The sequence below is a fragment of the Lemur catta genome, chromosome 7, assembly GCF_020740605.2.
Source record: "Lemur catta isolate mLemCat1 chromosome 7, mLemCat1.pri, whole genome shotgun sequence".
In the NCBI taxonomy this organism is placed as follows: domain Eukaryota; kingdom Metazoa; phylum Chordata; class Mammalia; order Primates; family Lemuridae; genus Lemur; species Lemur catta.
In genome coordinates, this window is record NC_059134.1 from 55,674,887 (window position 1) to 55,695,460 (window position 20,574).

The 20,574-nt window shown below is 39.8% G+C and overlaps 1 protein-coding gene across 1 annotated transcript in view; it reads left to right on the forward strand.

The window, feature by feature from the left end:
• The first annotated feature begins 13,385 nt into the window (after positions 1 to 13,385).
• Positions 13,386 to 20,574, forward strand: part of GDPD4 (glycerophosphodiester phosphodiesterase domain containing 4) — an 84,909-nt gene continuing 77,720 nt past the window's right edge. Inside the window, exons 1-2 of the mRNA XM_045556938.1 lie at positions 13,386 to 13,574; positions 17,595 to 17,698. Of these exons, the coding sequence (XP_045412894.1) occupies positions 13,386 to 13,574; positions 17,595 to 17,698 (293 nt within the window). The remainder of the gene's footprint in view (positions 13,575 to 17,594; positions 17,699 to 20,574) is intronic.

Consider the following 20,574-nt stretch of genomic DNA (forward strand, 5'->3'; position numbering starts at 1 on the left):
CCATGAAGAAGCCCTAGTTCAAAAGTATCTCTCTCAAGGCAGTGGCTTAGGAACGTCACTTAAATAGTATTCAATCCTATAATGACAAGACAAAGGAGAGAGCAGTTCCAGTCTTTTAAAAAGGCGGGGGAATGTGGGAAGGAAGTAAAAATCTGTTCCCAGATTCCTCTGGTGCCTGCTGGTGCCCGCTCTGGGCTAATGAGCACGTGCTGTTTCCAGGAAGGCAGGATTTATGTCCTGCCACCAGCCAAGTAGAGGATGAGGCAGAGTGTTCCCCTGGCTTTTCAGTGTCTTTAACAATCCTCAATATTTTAGGGAGAAATAATTTGCTCTCCTTCAATGTTATACTAGAAGGCCTGGTATGTGCACTGTCTGGTCATTTGGCTTTGTTTGCTCCATGTTATTCAATTGTATGAATATGCTGACATTATTCCTTCTTCCGTTGATAAATATTTGGGTTATTTCTTGTTTAGGGCTGTGGCAAGCAATGCTGCTATGAACAATGTTGTTTATCTATCTTGAGGTACCATAAGCACAAATTTGTATGTAGGTGATACCCTAGGTATGGAATTACTGGATCATAGGGCATACATTATCTTCAGCTTTTAAAGATAATGCCTAATGGTTTCCCAAAGGGGTTGTTCCAGGCCACACCTGCTATTAGTGTGGGAGTGATTGTTCAACATCCTTGCTGACACCTGATACTGTTTAACTATTTCATTGTAACCAATCTAGTGTGTGTATTGTAGTATTTCATTGTGCTTTTACTCCTTTGTGAAGTGCCTTTTCAAACTTTTTATTCATAGTTGCCATTGTTTTGTCATCTTTTTTTGTATTTTTGGATATATTTATATATATTGTGGATAATTATCTGTTTTCAATTATGTCTTGTAAAAATCTATTCTGTTGCATTTTTAAAAATTAAACATTTTATTTTGAGATAATTTGTAGATTCAAATGCAGTTGTAAGAAATAATACAGGAAGATCCCACGAATGGTAGTTTCTCCAGTGGTAACACCTTTACAGGTTCCTCCAATGGTAGCAATTGCAAAACTATAGTACTATAGTATAACCAGAGCATTGACATCGATACAGTCAAGATGCAGAACATTTCCATCACCTCAAGAATCCCTGATCTTGCCCTTTCATAGCCACCGCACCCATTTCCCTCCTTCCCCTACCCCCTCCTTATCCTATTTCCTTCCTTCTGCTTTACTCTACTGAGTCTTTTTTTTTTTTTTTTTTTTTTTTGAGACTGGGTCTTGCTCTATCTCCCGGGCTAGGGTGCAGAGACATCATCATAGCTCACTGCAACCTCAAACTCCTGGGCTCAAGGAATCCTCCTATCTCACTCAGTCTCCCAAGCAGCTGAGATTATAGGCATACACCACCACGCCCAGCTAATTTTGTCTATTTTTTTTTTTTGTTTAAGTAGAGACGGATCTCGTTCTTGCTCAGGCTGGTCTCTGACTCCTGGCCTCAAGCAATGCTCTCACCTCGGCCTCCCAGAGTGCTAGGATTACAGGTGTCAGCCACCGTGCCCAGCAACTTTTTAAAAATGTTTAATTATTATGGGTATATAATAGTATACATTGTCGTGCTTTTTGATGGACTTTTAAAACTAGGAGTAATAAGATCAGGCCTATATTTGCTCAAACCTGGGACTAATCGCTAGGGCTTGTTTCATTTTCTGATGACAAGAAATGAGAGAAAGTCTCTCAAGAAGCAGTCAGAATGGAGTTTCAAAAATTTTCATATCACAAAAGATTGCTTAATCCCTTGATTGCTCCTAGTATAATATTAGTAGTTGCCAACAGTTTAGTACTGTTATGTCAAGGGTTAAGCCAGGGTCTAGAATGGAAATTAGGAGGGAGAGGGTAAACATCTCAAGGTTCAGTCCACTTTTCTTCCTCTGCGATATCAACTACCCCATCATCCAAATTACCAATCTCTCTTCAGGTTAGCGTCATAGCCTCCTAACTGGTTACTGGGAGGCACACTCCAGGGAATTCAGCTGGGTCAGAAAAGATATCGCCTAAGTACTTAATTCAGTTTAAGGGTTGATGGGTCCGTAGCTTCTAGTTATTTATTTAACCAACCAATTGATTGACATGTGCCAAGCATTGTAGTAGGCATTGGGAATAAAGAGATAAATTATTAAAAAGATATGGTCTTTTCTGCAGGTAGATTATAATTAGAGGGGGGAAGCAGAAATTAAAACCTCTGCAAAACAGGGTGTAAGGGAAAATTTATTAGTATAGGCAATAGGTTTCTTAGGCCAAATTAAGATAACTGCTAGAGTGTTTTTTCCGACCCAGCCCTCAGAAAGCCGGCCTTCCGGTAAGACATGAGTCAGCATACTTATGTAACCAAGGTCTTATCTCCTATGTGAGCCCATATGATCATGCTTTTGCTTGACATGTTGCCACTATTATTCTGAGCCATATGTAAGCATTCACCATATTCTCACTGCACGTGGCATCTTCTCCGCCCCCCACAATAAAGAGTATGTCTCATCTACCTGCTACTGCCTCTTACCTCTTCTTTCAATTCCCGAGAAACCTGCTCCAGTGCACTCACTAGCGACAGAGCCCCCTCCCCACATAGGGTAATTAGAATCAATCAATGTGGGTAACATAGTAGTAAGAAGTTTATTTGGAGGGAGAGATAGGACACACAGGAGGAGGTACCTACAAAGCCTGGTGGTAAGGAATGGGGTGAGGATGATCAAAGAAGGCTTCCTGAGTTGTTTCACACTAAGAAAAGGAGTTAGCCAGGTAAAAGTTGGGAGTGGGAAGTTGGTAAGCCTAGCAAAAGGAACAGCGTGAATAAAGATACATAATGATGTAGGGAAGCAGTACAAGACGTTTGGTTTGCTGGAATTTCAATATAAGTGGAGGTGGAAGAGAGTAGGGGAAGATGAGCCTGGAGAGAAAGGCGGGATCCAATTTAAGGAGCTTTAACTTCAGGAATGAATTTTAAGCATGGTCAGATTTGCATTTTTAAAAGATCACCAGTTGTTCTTTGAAAGATAGATTTGGGGAGAGGGAAATTGGAAGTAGTGAGATTCTTTGGGAGTCTGCTGCAGTAAGTTAGCAGAATTAAGCTGGTTGGTACCCACTGAAATGTAACAAGGGAATGAGTAGGAGAAAAGGATAGGAAGTATAATAGGTAGAATTTGGTTATTCTGTGAGTGAGGGGGCTCTTTGCGAAGGAATGGGAATAGTCAAGAATGAGACATTGTTTCAGATCTTGTCATTCAGAGTCATAGGAGATGGAGCAGATATGAAGGGGAGATAATGAATTTAAGTTAGAGTTTACTGAATTTGAGGTGTCTACAGCAGGACATGCAGGTGAAGACCATTAGCCTGCAGTTAGATATAAGGGTCTAGAGCTCAGGAATGAGGTTAGAGTTATAGAAATAGCCAGAGGACTCAAAGATTAAACAAAGAAAAGGGAAAACAGGCCCATCACCCTTCAAATGTTTGAAACCGGTTAAAAAAAGAAAAGGCAAAAAAAAAAAAAAAGAAAGAAAGAAAGAAAGAAAAAATTAAAAAACGAGGTAACACCTCTCAGCTACTTTGGAGGCTGAGGTAAGAGGATCAGTTGAGACCAGGAGTTTAAGGTTATAGTGAGCTACAATGGTGCCTTGAGCAGCCACTGCTCCCCAGCCTGGGCAACATAGCAAGACCCCCATCTCTGAAAAAAAATAAGGCAATTTATGACTAATTGGGCTACAGAAAATAGTTAATTCCTGAACTAAATTATTAACAAGTACTAAGCTTACACTTAAGTTATTTTATAAGAACCAAAACAAACAAACAAATAGTATACCTTAAAAGACATTTAAAAAGTGGTGCTCTAGGCCGGGAGCAGTGGCTCACACCTATCATTCTAGCACTTTGGGAAGTTGAGGCAGAAGGATGGCTTAAGGGCAGGAGTCCGAGACCAGCCCCAGCAAGTGCGAGGCCCCATCTCTACAAAAAATATTATGGAAAAATTAGCCGGGTGTGGTGGCGCGCACCTGTAGTCCCAGCTACTCGGGAGGCTGAGGCAGGAGGATCGCTTGAGCCCAGGAGTTTGAGGTTGCTGTGAGCTAGGCTGACGCCATGGCACTCTAGCACGGGGGCAACAGAGCAATAATACTCCATCTCCAAAAAAAAAAGGGGTGCTCTGGGCTAAGTTGGGGTCCAGTCCTTCTCTGGCAGGGAGCATCCTTGGCCCCGCCCCGCTGCACCCGGCCCCGCCCACCGGCCCCGCCTCCCCCGGGCCCTGCTCCAGCCAGGCCTCCATCTTGAGAGACGCTGCGGTTGTCAAACCTGAAGCCCGGGTTTGGGTCTGGGGACTTCTCTGTAGCTCCGTGCTTCCTCGTGAAGCACTGCTAGAAACAAGAAGTTACATTAGTATTATCAGTCGGCTGCCAAACCTGAGGCGCTTTGACGCAGTCCGCACGATACACCGTCGTCGTCGTCGGGTGAGCTCGTTTGTTTCCCGTCCCTCGAGGGCCACGGCCCGCGCCGCCCGTCGCTGACCGCCCCACGGGAGCCGCTTCATGTCTTTCATCCAGTTTTCTGGTTGTTTATGACGAAGGGGATAAGTTTCCTCCTGCTGTCTCAATCCTGGCCAGCACCCCCTGGCTTTTGACTTAATCAGCGGGCGCATGGCGATGGTGTCCTTCACTGAGATGGGACAGATTTCAGGAGGGAGAGGTTTTGGAGGGAAAATCAAGGCTTCAGTTTTGAGCATATTAATTTTGGGGTTCCTGTGAGAAATCCAATTACTGGAGATTTCAGTAAGCTGTTGGGTATTTGGAGTGTAGAAATCAGAGAAGAGTTCGGGAAGGGAGACATAATGTTTATTGATCTCCCCCTAAATATTACTGAATTTTCCTGTGAACTTGGATAACCTGGGCTGGTGCATAGACACGAAGTTAAGGATCTGTAGGTATGTGGGAAAAGGTGGTGGTAACTATTCTGGTTTTAAAAACTGCCTTTTTAATTCAATATCCACGCAGTTTACCATCTTCCCAGTCATAGAGATTTTGTTAACAACATCTGCCTTTGGACACCCATATATGCAGTTAGTCCCACCAGGGTCTATATGTGTGTGTGTGTAAAAGTAGTTTCATCACTAGGCAATTGAAAAACTTTTTTTCTAATTTCCATTCTGATTATCTTCCTTTGGCCTATGGGTTTTTACAAATGTTCAATTCCCAAATGTGGAATTTTGTGGTTATCTTTTTCTTGTTGATTTCTGACTAAATTGCACTGTAGTCAGAAAATATATCCTTAAGATGTCAATTCTTTAAAGTTTATTAAAACCAGTTGTGTGACTCAATATATAATCACTTTTGATAAAAGTTCCATGTCCATTTGAAAAGAATGCACATTCTGCATTTACTGAGTACAGTGTTCTGTAAATGGTAAGACTAATTTGTTAATCAAGTTGTTACAATCCTCTATGTCCTTACAAACTTTTTTTCTGCTTATTCTGTACTTTTTTGAGAGAAGTGTGCTAAATCTCCCACCATGGTTGTGCATTTGTCTATTTCTCCTTCAGAGGCTGTGTGATTGGGTACCTACCAAATGAAGAAGCTTTTAAAAATCATTTTTCATCATTATGAAATGTCCCTCTTTGTCTCCAGTAATGCTTTTTTTGCCTCAAGTTTTACTTTGCTGGTCATGTAGAGAGGTAGATTGTATCTTCTGGCCCCAATTCTTCACCCTTCCTTTAGTTACACTCTGTGTTCACACACTTTGCCATGTAATTTTACTGTGCCCCCTACCATGAGGTGACCTGCCCTGATTTTTGTCTTTGGGCTCAGCCATGTGAACAAACATCCCCCAAAGGAGAGGCTTGAGATGGGCTTGCATTTGGAACTTTATTCTCTTGGACAATTTCCATCACCACGCAAACATGCTCAGGCTAATCTGATTGAGTAACATGGAGCAGAGCCAAGTCATCCAGTCATTGTAGCTGAGGCCAGCCTAGATCAGCAGAACAGAGCTGATTAGCTCAGATGTATGAGCAATAAACTCTTACTGTTATGTGTGACTAAGGTTTTGTCTTTGGTTGGTGCATGGCATTATGCTGGCAATAAAACACTGATACATATACAAGGTATGTCTTTTCCGTTTCTTTTAATCTAAAAAAAAAAAACAAACCAAATTCTTAGAAGGAGCTTATAGTTGAGTTTTGTTATTTTAATATAGTTAGACAAATTTTTAAAAATTTGAGCATTTAGTCCATTTAAAGTAATACATATTTAGTTTTAGGTCTAGCACTTACTATTTGCTTTCTATTCTCCTGCTCTATGTTCTCTTTTTACCTTTATCTTGTTTTCTTTTGGATTGATCATTTTTAAAATTCAACTTCCCCCCTTTTTGAAAAAGCTTAATTGAGACATAATTGGATACAATAAACTGCACATATTTTAAATGTATCATTTATTTAAGACTACTATGGAATAGGGGATGAATTTGGAAGGACAAGACTGTATGCAGAGAGATAATTTAGGAGGCTGTTGAAATACTTAGGGTGAGGACCTGAGCTGGGGCATTGGCCAGGGAGTGAAATTATGAGAACTAGATCATCTCCAGGTGCTCTACTGGCTCTGCCGATCTGTTATTTTAGGCTTTAAAAGGAGGAACAAGGTAGCCTAGAAGTGACTGTGGTAGGCTGAATTGTGGATGCCCCCAATGATGTCCAGGTTCTAGTCCTCAGGACCTGTGAATCCCAGAGTCTCACCCTGACATGGTAAAAAAAACACTTTGCAAATGTGATTAAGTTAAGGATCTTGAGATGGGGAGATTGTTTGGATTATCCAGGTGGGCCCAACATATTAACAAGGATTCTTATAGAGGCAGGCAAGAGGTTTGGAGTCAGAAGGAGATGTGGTGAGGGAAGCAGAAGTCAAAGAGAGGGAGATTTGAAGATGGAGGAAGGAACCGTGGACCAAGGAATGCAGGCAGCATTTAAGAAGCTGGGAAAAGCAAGGTTATAGATTCTCCCTTAGAGCGTCCAGAAGGAACACAGTCCTGGTAACACCTTGACTTTTGCTCAGTGAAACTCATTTTGGAATTCTGATCTCCAAAAGTGTAAGTAATAAATTTGTACTCTTTTAAGCTCTAAATTTTCAGTAATTTGTTACATCAGCAATAGGAAACTAATACTGTGGCCTTCACAATGGGAGAATATATTCATTTGTTGCCATACATTTGTTGAAAAACATTTATTGAGTGCCTGCTCTGTACTAGTTATAGGTGCTTGGGATACATCAGGGAACAAAAAAAGACCTCTTTCCCATGGAACATACGTTCTAGGAGGCGAAGACAGACAATAAATAGTAAACACACTAAATTATATAATATTTTATTTTCTGTAGAAAAAATATAGTATAACATAGGAGAGGAGGAGGGAGAAGGTTGCAGTATTAAGTAAGGGGCTTGGGGTAGACCTTATTGAGAAGGTGACATTTGAGTGAGCACTTGAAGGAGGTGAGGTAGCTACTTCTTTTGAGGGTGATATAGTCCCTTTGAGTTTCTTCTTTCCTTGGCAAATTAATTGTAACAGAGTACTTAATTCTTATACTGGGAATACTAGTGGTATCCCATGGGGCTGGTGGGAAGGTGAGGAATGGTTGGTGTTGCTTAGCCCCTGCCTGATAAAGAGGGTATAACAGACTAGCATAATGATGTCCAGGATGTGGACTTAAGATATTTTGAGTGAGAGGGATTACTTGGTTTTGATTTTTTTTTTTTATTACTTGGTTTGGATATGAGGTCTGTGAAACCTGCCTGGACCTGAACTTCTTTCTCACTATATTCTTCTTTAAAGAACTTCAGGAAACATCCCATATCACAGAGTGGTTCCTCCAAAGTCTTCCATAATGAATGGCACCTGCACCTGTTTAGCCTCTCAGCCTGAGTGATGGCTGAACAGAAAGCCAGAGTTCAGAGGCAATGAGGAGGCTCTTCCCTTTTCCTTCCTAGCTTGTAACCAGCCTGAAATTACCCCTGTCCTTAGAGTTAGTCCTTTGGGATAGGTCTGAGTCTTGAAAAGATCCTGTTGCCCTGACATCTGGGAATTCCTCTATCAGTGGAATTTATGTTCTGTTGCAATTGCTTGTTCAATTATCTGTCTTTCCAAATGGATGTAAACTTCTTGTTTGTAGGGACCATGTCCGTCTTGTTCATTGTTTTACCTTAGCATCTAGTCTAGGGTCTGGCACATAGTAAATGCTGAGTAGATAGCGATTGAATAAATGAATAAATACATCTGGGGGAACTGCTGACATTGTCATACACTGACAGAGGATATGGATTACTTTTACATGCTCTAGTAGCAGGGAGCAAGCACTGAAGAGGTAGGACACAGTACAGGTAAGTTTTTATGAAGATGAGGAAGGAGGGAGATTTGGGGCTTCAGGTGATTCAGAGAGGGGGAAGTGAACAAAAGTGTGGGAGATCAGAGAAAATGCTGCCACCTGTGTTACTTTCACAGGCGGGTCCAGATGGCAGGTGCCTTGCTAAGGGGGGGAGGGCTGAAGAGGCATTTTGGCCGGGTGATAGCTGTATGAGGATCATAAGGGTAGTTACTGTGGTATAGGGAACAATATAAGCTTTGGAATTAGCACACCTGAGTTCACAATTAGGCTCTGTTGTCGCCTCTTTGACCTCATGTCTTTTGGAGCATCCATTTATACCACTTTTTCCATAGGGAAAATTATACCTACCTGATACAGTTATGTGGATTAAGTGAGATACTGTGTTTACAAACATGTTGCACAGTCTATTCCATAGTATGTACCCAGAAAATGTTATTTTTACATTTTACTATTCTTTTATCATTTTTTTCCTCTTTCCTCATATTCCTACCTTCTAAGTTTTCCACTGCTGTTTTCTTTTCTTGCTTTTTTTCCTTCTCTCCTTTTCTTCACTTTTATTCTCTACTTTTCCTCTTAGTCCTCTCTCTCCTCTCTCATTTTTCCTTTTCTCTTGGCAGGACTGGCAGAGGGTTATATACTTCTGCTTTGGTTTTTTTTTTTTTTCTTTCTTTTCTCCTACTTCGTCTCTTTACTCCCCCTCTTCGTTCACCTCCTTTATTTCTCTCTCCTTCTTCTACTTTGTTCTTCTCCTTTTTTCTCTCTTTATTTTCTTATCTAGCTAGGGACAGAATATTTAAGTAGCAAGGCTCTTAGTTGTTCCTTGAATCCTATCCCTGTTTTCCATGGCCCTTACTCTTTCTAAGGCACCTACTCTTACTCAGCCTGGCCAGTCCTCTAGGTTGCTTATACCCCTCCACAGCTATGCTAGGTCTTCCAGTGATCCTGGAGGCTCCCTTCCCCCCTCGCCTCCCATCCTTTTCCTTTTTCCTTCCTTCCTACCTCCTTGATTGCAGATTTTTTAATGTTAAGCAAAAATAGATACAGGTAATAAAGGAATTTTTATTATATTTTTAGAAGTTGTGGTAAAATCCTATAACATAAAATTCACCATTTGAACCATTTCAGTGGCATTTAGTACATTTGCAAGTTTGTGCAACTATCAACACTGTCTAGGTCCAGAACATTTTCATCACTGCAAAAGGAAACCCCATACTCATTAAGCAGTTGCTCCCCATTCCTCCCTCCCCTTAGCAACTAGCAACTACCGATCTGCTTTCTGTTTCTGTAGATTTACTTATTTCATATAAATTGAATCATACAATGTGTGGCCTTTTGTGTCTCACTACTTTTCATGTAGCATAATGTTTTCAAGGTTCATCAGTGCTGCAACATGTATCAGCACTTCATTCCTTTCACTGGCTGAGTATTCTATTGTATGGATATATCACTTATCCATTCATCACTTGATGGCCATTTGGATTGTTTTCTCCCTTTTGGTTATAGTGAATAGTGTTGCTATGGAAATGAATTTATAAGTTTTTGTTTGAGTACTAGTTTTTGGTTCTTTTGAGTATATACCTAGAAGTAGAATTGCTGGATCGTATGGGAATTCTATGTTTTCACTTTTTGAGGAACTACCAAACTTTCCCACAGTGGCTGCACCATTTTAATTCCTACCAGCCCTATACAAGGGTTCCAATTTCTTTACATCTTTATCAATATTTGTTATTTTCCTTTTTTTAAAAAAAAAATTGTGGCCATCCTAATGGATGTGAAGTGGTGTCTTATTGTGGTTTTAACTTGTGTTTCCCTAATGACTAATGATGTTGAACATATGCTTTTTGGCCATTTGTATATCTTCACTGGAAAAATGTCTATTGAACTTTTCCCATTTTTTAATAGGGTTGTTTGTCTTTTTGTTATTATAAGAGTTTTTTCATATATTCTGGGTACTACACCCTTACCAAATACAACAAGTGTTTTCTCTCATACTATGGGTTGTCTTTTCACTTTTTTGATAGTGTCCTTTGAAGCACAAAAATTTTGAGTTTTGATGAAGTTCAGTTTATTTTTTTTGTTGTTGTTTTTACTTTTGGTGTCATATCTAAAAAACCATTGCCAAATCCAAGGTCATGAGGACTTCTCAACCTTCTTGGTTGAAAATATTTTTAATAAGAGCTTTATAATTTCAGCTCTTCCATTTATGTCTGTGATCCATTTTGAGTTAATTTTTGTGTATTGTGTGAGTAAGGGTCCAACTTTACTCTTTTTTTTTTGTTGTTTGATGAGTGTTAAATTCTAGGTTAAAATGTTTTGTTTTTCTTTCTTTAGTTCTTTAAAGCTGTTGCTGCACTGTCTTCTGGCTTTTATTGTTTTTAACAAAATGTCATCCTTATTGAAGGAATGCGAAGAAGTCATTCTTTGTTCCTCTGTATGTAATGTCTTTTTTCTCTGGCTGGTTTTGAGATTGTCTCTTTACCTGTGCTTTTAAGCAACTTAATTATGATGAATATTTTAGTTTCTGCATGTGACTTTTCCTTGGAATTTTTTGTGCTCCTTGGGTCTGTGGGTTTATATAATAGTTTTCATAAAATTTGGAAAAATTTCAGCTGTTAATTCATCAAATATTTTCAGCTCTTATTTTTTCTCTCCTTTCTTTCATGGACTCTAATCACCTTTAGATTAGACTGTTAATAGTTATTCTTGAGCTTTCAGTTGCTCTCTTCAATTTTTTAAATCCTCAAGTTCTCTAATGTTTCCTTATGCAATGTCTAATTTTGTCTTAGTCTTGGAAGTATGTTTTTCATTTCAGATATTGTATATTTCATCTCTAGAAGTTCAGTTTAGGTCTTTTAAAAATATTTTCCATGCTTTCCTTAATATTCTCATTTTTCTTTCATGAATGTGGAATATAGTTATAATAATGTTTTTAAGTTCTTTCCTACTAATTGAAACATCTAAGACATTTTTGGGTTTTTATTGCTTGATTACTTTTTTTTCATCCATATGGGTTATGTTTTCTTTTTTATATGTCTGGCAATTTTTGATTGGATGGTAGGCATTGCAAATTCTACTTTGTTGGCTGCTGCTCTATTTTAAAAAAATATTCTTGGGCTTTGTTTCAGAATACAGGAAAGATACTTGGAAACATTTTGATTCTTTCACAGGTGCCTGTAAGCTTCATTAGGCCAGGCCACAGCAGCCTTTAATTTAGGCCTGCTATTTCTCCACTACTGAGGTAATGCTATTCTGAGTATGAACCTAATCCCCTTGTATTATAAAAGTTTTTTTTGCTCTGATTGATGGAAACACCAACTGTTCCTAGCCTTATCTCAGCTTTGGAGATTGTTCCATCACCTCCTTTTGTGTGGTTCTTCCCCTAGCCTTGGGGAATTTCATGTGCATGCACCAATCAGTGTTCAACTGGAGACTTGGGGAAGACCTGGGGAACTCTTGCCTCCCCCACTTCCCATTTCTGTCTGCTCAATTCAGGGAGACTGCTAGACTCCACCTTCATTCTTGGTATTTCATCCTGGAAATTCTATTCTGGTTATGAATGGGAAATTAATAATGTTCACTTTTTTGTGTTTCCCCCCTCTCAGGGATTGCTAACCTGTACTGCTTCTTTTCCAGTGTCTGAAAACTGTTGTTTTGTATTTTTCCCAGTTTTTCAGTGATTTAAGGTGGGAAGGTAACTATAATCCTTGTTACTCCATTTTGGTCAAAGCAGAAGTGCAGACCATGCACTTTTAACTACAACAATAAAGTGACTTTTATGAGAAACAAAGTAGAGCATGACAGAGTTTTCAGGAGCAGAGACCGTTGCCTGGGATCAGGTCCTTAAAGATTATTCTTGTTTGTGGTTTCTAAAGTAATTTGTTCTCCCTCACCCCCAAATTCACACATCATCTCAAAATTCCTTTGGTATGAGAACAACTTTCTCCTACCACAGTGGGGTGAGAAAATGTAGTGACTGCTAGATATCCCCTTAATATCTGTCCCCTCTTCTTTTTACTAGTAGGAAAACCCCTGTCAGTGGAATGTCAGGTTCAAATTCTGTAAATAACCTTAAAATAAGGAGTTCCTTTCTTCTTTGTACCTTTGTCCTTTCTCCTAGCTGGTATTGGGGGTGATGGTTATAGCTTGAGTAGACATTTTGGACCCTGAGAAAGAAGTCCTTTGCTGGGAATGGTGGAACAGCAAGGTGAAATATGCCTGGGTTCTTAATGCCATTGTGAAGCCACATACCACATATTTTGTTCTATCTCTGAAATTTTTTTGTAGGCATATGGAAAAATAAACTTGTCTCCTTTCAGCCATTGTTCTCCTGTGGGCGCACGCGCTCACTCGCACACTCTCGAGTGCTCTCTCTCTCTCTCTTTCTCTTTCTCATTGTAGAGATGAGGTCTCATTATTTTGCCCAGGCTGGTCTCTCAAGTGATCCTCCTGCCTCGATCTCCCAGAGTACTGGGATTGATTACAGGCATCAGCCACTGCACCCAGCTCCTGCCATTGCTCTTTTGAATGTTCCATTGTTCATATTTGAAGCTAATCCTAACTAATTCTGTATGATAGAGGAGAGAAAGGAAAGGGGCAGCTAGCTATGTGTCTGAATTACATATTAGTCAAGGATTGTATTTTTCATGTACCTCGCCCATGCCTCTAACTTCTCAAGTTATTTTAAGAGCATTTGTATATATTACCTAATTTGATGTTTTCAGCATCTCTTAGTTGGTGAGGATAGGGAATATGTTCTTATTTTAGAGGTGAGAAAACTAAACCTAAAATGGTATAGTAAACAACAAGTTAGTGGGAAAAGTTAGGGTAAAGCTCCATTCTTCTACCCCGAATCCAGTATATTAGCCTCAGTTATAAACAGTTTTTCCTGGTCATCTATCTCTGATAGAATTTTCTGTAGAATGGTGGGGTAGGGTACATTAAGGGGAGCTACATTAGATCCTGATCATTTTATTTGTCCTTCCAGTGACAGGGTGAATCATGCCTAAGAAGGCTAACAGGATTGAGCCCAAGAGGAAAAACATAGAAAAACAAAAAAAGTTTCATCCATGGATTACACGAATCTTCAGCCACCAATGCTATGTCACTCTCCTTACTGGCTGCTACAGTTGTCAGTGGAAGTTCAGACGATGGGAAAAAATTAAACCTGGATCCTGTTGCTGCAGTCTGGTACAGAGAGATGAGAAGGAGCTGGACCACACTTTCTCAGATGTGGGGAACATGGGCTGGGCCCTGGACCCATAAGGGCTCATTAGAGTCTCCAGGACTGGGGATGCTAGGGCTCCAATTCTTCCGTGAAAGTAGTGCACTAATGTTAAACTTACTGCAACATGTACTTGCTTTCTTCATTTTCTTTCACTTTTATTTCCTTTTCATTACTACTCTTTAAGCCATTCATTTATTCATTTTTTTACTTTTGCATTTGTTCGTTCAGTGAACCTGGAAGAAAAAGTGAGGTTTGGGTGCACTTAAGTGTGTTTGTCTAGGGATTACAGGAATGTCTGAATCTTTAATTCTCTCTTTTCTGTGAGTTTCCCAACAGAGATATGCTCATGAAGGAAAAAAAAGCAAATGGGGAACAAGGGGCTCCTTTATTATTGGTCAGGCTAGTACCTGATTTTCCCTAATGAAGAGCTCTAGTAAGGCTGAGTGGTGGCATGTGGCCTTGCCTATTTGAGGGCTTCTTTCTTTCTCCAGTCCCTATGTTGGCACCCTCTAGTGGGCTATATGGTATGAGAGATCAAATGGTGAGCACACTGAAATGAGAAAGAGGAAGGCCAAATGGTATACCTTTACTTATTTGTAAACATGGTCCAGCCAGGGTCCAAGAATCAGGCCAGTCGAATCACTGATTTCTTATACCTGAGGTGGGGGGCACAAGGAAAGGGTAGGAAATGGGAGTCTTTCCTGGAGTAGGCAGGAATGTTCTTCTGTCCCCTGTGTCTTTCCTGTCCAGATATTTGGCATCTGTGCTACTCACTGGGGATGACAGAAGTACTTCAGGCATAGATCCTGCTCTCAAGGAATTCAGTCTACTAGGGGGAAAGACAAGTATACACACAAAGTCTCAATATAGTGAGAGAAGTGCTGTAATTGTGTGTATACATATGTGTGCAGGTACATTCCAAGGGAGAGGCCAAAGATAAGTTTATTTAGAAGGTGAAGGGTAATTAGGAATTAGATAGGTAAACGAATTGGGGGTGATGGAAGAAATGATATTGGAGGAGGCATCAAAGGGCATGATGAGTTTGGAGATTGGTATAAGGCTTATTTTAGATGGAGCAGAGTATATGAATGGAGAAGTGATGGGAAATAAAGCTAGAAAGGGAGGTGGGTCAGATGTTTTGTAGTTTTAGGAATTTAACTTCTGCCATGTAGGGAATAAAGAGTCCCTAAAGATTTTAAGCTGGTGATGTGGTTGAGCTATGTTTTGGAATGATTATTTGATTGTGTGGAGAATATATTGGAAAGGACAAAACATGTGCAGGGAGACCTCTTTGCCTTCAAAGAGAAGCAACAGTGGAACTCCAAATAAGAGATGTCATTGGCCTGGATCAGAGCAGTGATGGTAAAGGTGGAGAAGGAAGGGTAGATTCAACATATACTTACTAAGGATGAGATGGTAAGTCGCATGAGAGCTAGAAAGAAGGACATAGAGGGAAAAATAAAGGGACGCTTCATGGGAAAGGTAACATTCGAGGTAGTGTGGTGTCAAGGAAAAAATCCCTGGACCAGAGCCTGGGAGAGTATGTGTGGCTCCCAAGTCTAACTCTGCCTTTGGGCTGGTTATGTGATACCTCTGAGCCTCTCTACAGCTAGGGAATTGAACTAGGTAATTCTCAAGGGCCCTAGATAATTCTTAAGGCCCCTTTCTGCTAAGGGGAGGGAGTATGGCATATAGCATAAGTGCTAATAAAGCTTATGTTCTGGGGGAAGACTACCCGGATTCAAATTATGGCTTCAACTACTGACTGTCTCCATATTGGAGTTCCACCACTGTGGGAGCTTGGGCAAGTGACTAACATCCTGGTGCTTCAGATTCCCCATTTGAGTAATGGAGAGAATAACAGTAGTACCCACTTGCATGGTTTGTTGTGAGTAGAGAAGAGGTAATAGGTGGAAAAAAGTTCAAATTGGACTTGGTATGTAATTAGCACTCAATAAATGTTAGCTATTATTGAGTTGCTGTTCTTGGAGTCACGGACTTGTGGAAGTGACATATTGAAATGATGGCGCAGGAGATTCTGGGTGGAGGTAATAAAATGAGCAAAAGTTCAGAGATAGAGAAGCACAATGGTATGTTTAGGGAAAAATGAATTTCCAGGGTTGAATTTAGGAACATGTAAGGGAATAAATAGAAGTAGGGCTAAAAAGGAATATTTGGATCAAATTATGAAGCATCTTGATGTCAAGCTAAAATGTTTGAACTTTATCCTCTAAACAATGAGGAGCCTTTGAAAATTTTTGAGGCAACAAGGCAACAGTGAGAATCAAAGAAAGGAAATGGATTTATTCAACAAAAAAATGTATTGAACATTTAATATGTGTTTCAGTGACTGAGACAGCTAAGGCCTCTGGCACTCCTGAGGCTTACATTCTAGTGGGGATGTGTTAGGGAATAAACAACAAATGAAGAAAGACAACTTTGCATAGTGTTAAGAGCTTTGAACATAATAGGAAAATGTGTTAGAAACTGGGATGGGAGAGTGGTTAGAGAAATCTCTTTGAAATCGTGTCATTTGATCTTTCTCCTAAATGAAGAGGTAGAGCCAGCCCTGTGTATATCTGGGGGCAAAAGTATTCCAGGCAGAGGAGCCAGCAAATACCAAGCTTCTGAGGTGGGATTGAATTTGATTGTGTTCTAGAAACAGAAAGAAGACCTAGTGTGGCTGGCATCTGGAAATGGAGTCAGAGTGTTAGAAGGGCATGAGGTCAGGGATATGCAAGGGTTGACCATGTAGGATCTTGTGGGCCATGGAAGGCAGTTTGGATGATATTCTAGTACAATAGGAGGCTCTGGGGGGATTTTGGGCAGGAGAATGACATCTGATATATGTTTGTACAAGTCCACACAAGTTTCATGTAAAGTGTGTATATAAGACCTGCGTCAAATCCGGTGCCCTTTATCCTCTTACACTCTGAGGTTGATAGTTTACTACCTTGATAACCTGTAATGTATTTCTTCAGCTTTTTGGAATGCCCTTTCTATGTTTTCCATTTTATATTTTTATTCTTACTCCTCACAATAACCTCAGAATTTAAACAGAGCAGGGATTATTCTACCTAGTTTTAATAGATGAAAAATGGCGCCCTAAAGAGGTAGAATTTCTTATTTATGTATACAGAGGCTTTTAAGATTACAACTCTGATGGCAACCCAAACCTAATCCTTCTGGGAAGGGTTTGGCAACCTGTGGCATGACTGGTTTGTGATATGGTTTTCAGTGTGGGGGGTTGCCTTCAAGGCTCAGTTTCAATACTTCCTCCATAAAGATATCCTCCATACTGGCTTTTGAGTTCATATAGATCTTGGTTCCAGTCCTGTCTGTGCCACTTCTTGGCTGTGAGATGACGAGCTAATTACTTTACCTCTCTGAGCTTTCTTCTGCAAAATTAGGTTAACAATACCTAACTCATATGGCTATTATGACAAATCAAGTGAAAACACCTTGTGACGTCTCTACTATTGTACTGGCACAAAATACCTACTCAAAAAAATGTTTATTTCATAATTCTGATTCCCCCTTCCTCCCCCAGCTGGGTAGATAAATGACTAAATGAACTTATGAACGATGAATGGGTGAATTACTCAGTGAGTCACTAAGTAAACATTTGGTAGCTGCAGAAGTGGATGGATTCAACAGATGATTGTTCAGAGCCAGCTACATTCATTAAACTATGCTAGATATTGGCAATACAGAGATGTATAAAAGAAGTTCCTTTTACTTGAAGAAACAGTGTAGCATCAGATACAAACATAGAAACACATAATTACAGTTAAGTATAATGAATTTTATAAATATGCATATACAAGATTTGGCAGGGGTAAAAAGAAGAGAGTGGACACTCCAGCCTGGGGAGGGTAATACATGGCACTGTAACTATACTTACTTTTGGCAAGTGTGTACAGAAATTTCTGAGGTTACATGGATAAATGGAGCTAAGTTAAACTTCTTATTTCTCTTCCCAGAGAGAGCAATTATTTTACCCATGCCTGCTAATTTCATTTATCTTGTCTGTGATTTTCCTGTACCTATGGATAGAAACTTCAAATGAATACTTTAACTTTGACTGGTGAGTTTCACTTTTTGTACTTTGATTTGTGTAAGGGCCCTTTGGTCTGATAGCCACCTGAATTCCACCTCAGGTTGAAAATATGTGGTAGCATAGTAGAGACAGTGGACAAAACTGGGCTTTCCACAACTTACAGATGAGAGGCCTGCCTATGGGGCAGGAGTAGGATGCTTAGCACCCTAACCTTTTATACTTCCCTTCCACCTGTGCTCAGTCTCCCACTTTGATGAAATCTGGCTCAGTAGGAAGCTTTCTCTGTGCTTCCAGCATCCCCAGTCCTTTCTGACATCTTGTTCCTCGGTCTCTATGACTGGGTTACTGATGCCTACACTAGTTGGTTGGCAGGATCTCTGTCCTTTAACTGTACCCTCTCTGCTTCTCCTGTACCCTCTGCCTCCTCCTATTATTCTTATGAACACAGTGACACATATCCCTTCTCAGCACCCTTTCATGGCTAAACTCCTACTCCTGGACTGCTCCTGGCCTTTCTAGTTTTTCTGGCTTGATGCCTTCTAACCTTGCTGTAGATCTTACCCATTATTTGGTATTTGGGGGAGAAGGATATGTTTGGGAATGAGGCTTTTTTGAAAAACATAGAGTACAGTTATTTTTTTCCTTTATAGAAGTAAAACATAGCTTGCTATCTTAAATGTAAAAAATTAGAAAATATAATATCTGCTTAGTCTCATTCTTTTTTTTTTTTTTTTGAGACAGAGTCTCGCTCTGTCACCCTGACCAGAGTGCCGTGGCATCAGCCTAGCTCACAGCAACCTCAAACTCCTGGGCTCAAGCAATCCTTTTGCCTCAGCCTCCCGAGCAGCTGGGACTACAGGCATGTGCCACCATGCCCGGCTAATTTTTTTCTATATATATTTTTAGATGTCCATATAGCTTCTTTCTATTTTTAGTAGAGACGGGCTCTCGCTCTTGCTGAGGCTGGTCTCGAACTCCTGACCTCGAGCGATTCACCCGCCTCGGCCTCCCAGAGTGCTAGGATTACAGGTGTGAGCCACCATGCCCGGCCTCATTCTTTTTTTTTTTTAAACCGCTAGACCACCAGGGATTAGTCTCATTCTTGAGAAACAGTCACTTGATATATATTTCCCAACTTTTTTTATATGTTTATTTTTATATTATTATGCTCATACTGTATATATAATTTTGCTTTCCCTTTTCACTTAAAATAATTATAAACATTTGAACCAATTTTTACAACTCCTAATGAACATCATTTAAAATGGTTTCAAAATATTTCATGACATGAAGGTACTATAATACACTTAGCCATTGTTAGGCATTATAAATGTTTCCAGTTTTCTTGATTTTAAAACAGGGCAGAGAAATCTTCATATTCTTTTTTTCAATTTATTTTTATTTTTTATTTTTTTATTTCAGAATATTATAGGGGTACAAACATTTTGGTTACATGTAATGCCTTATCCTTGCCCAAGCCAGGGCTACAAGTGTGGCCTTCCCCCATACAGTGTACTCCACATACATTTGTTGTGAGTTTACCCACCCCCACCACCAGTCCCCACCTTACCGGCACCCAGTGAATATTACATTACTACTGTGTGAGCACCTTAGTGTTGACCAGTTAGTACCAATTTGATGGCCAGTACATCTGCTTGTTTTTCCATTCTTGTGATACTTCACTTTGAAAGATGGGCTCAAGCTCTATCCAGGATAATAGTTCACCATTGTTTTTTATAGTTGAGTAGTATTCCATGTCATACATACACCATATTTTATCAATCCACTCATGTATTGATGGGCACTTGGGTTGTTTCCACATCTTTGCAATTGTGAATTGTGCTGCTATAAACATTGATCTTTATTTATTATTTATTTTTTTATTTCAGCTCATCATGGGGGTACATAAGTTCAGGTTATATACAATGTCCATGTCCTGCCCATCCCCCTGAGTGAGAGCCTCAAGCGTGTCCATTCACCAGACAGTTCGCCTGGCACTCACCATGTAGTCATACCTCCATCCCCTCCCCCCACCCCCCAACAGATGTCTTTATTATAGAATGTCTTTTTTTTACTTGGGGCAGATGCCTAGTAGTGGGATTGCTGGATCAAATGGTATTTCTATTTTTAGCTCTTTGAGATATCTCCAAATTACTTTCCACAGGGGTTGTACTAATTTGCAGTCCCACCTGCAGTGTAAGAGTGTTCCAATCTCTCCACATCCACGTCAGCATTTGTTGTTTTGGGACTTTTTGATAAAGGCCATTCTCACTGGAGTTAGGTGATATCTCATTGTGGTTTGGATTTGCATTTCCCTAATGATTAGACAGTTGAGCACTTTTTTGTATGTTTGCTGGCCATTAGTCTGTTGTCTTTTGAAAAGTTTCTGTTCATGTCCTTTGCCCATTTATTGCTGGGGTTGTTTTATTTTTTTTATTTTTTTGTTAATTTTTTAAAGTTCTGTATAGATTCTTGTTATCAGCCCTTTATCAGAGAATAGAATCCCACAAGTGGTGTTATTGAATTGAAGAATAAACACTGTTAAAATTCATTATTCCCATTGCCAAAGTACTTCTGAAAAGGTTATAGAAATTTCTGTTTACAACAGAGGTATATGATTCTAGTTGTATCTGGAAGTGAGTGAAAATAATGAAATCACAGAAGTAAATACACGAAGTGATGGTCACTCACCTTTTTACACACATTGACAGAAGTTGTCTTCATCCCCTTTGCAACGAGAGCATTGAAAAGTGCAAATGTCTGAATCCCACCAGCATTGTTGCAGATGTCATTGCCAAACTATCATCTCCTATGAACTTGACTTTTGCCAAGTTTCTAGAATTCTGTAGATAAAATAACACTTGAAGAAGAATCTAATTCTAAATTGGAACTATAAAGATTTT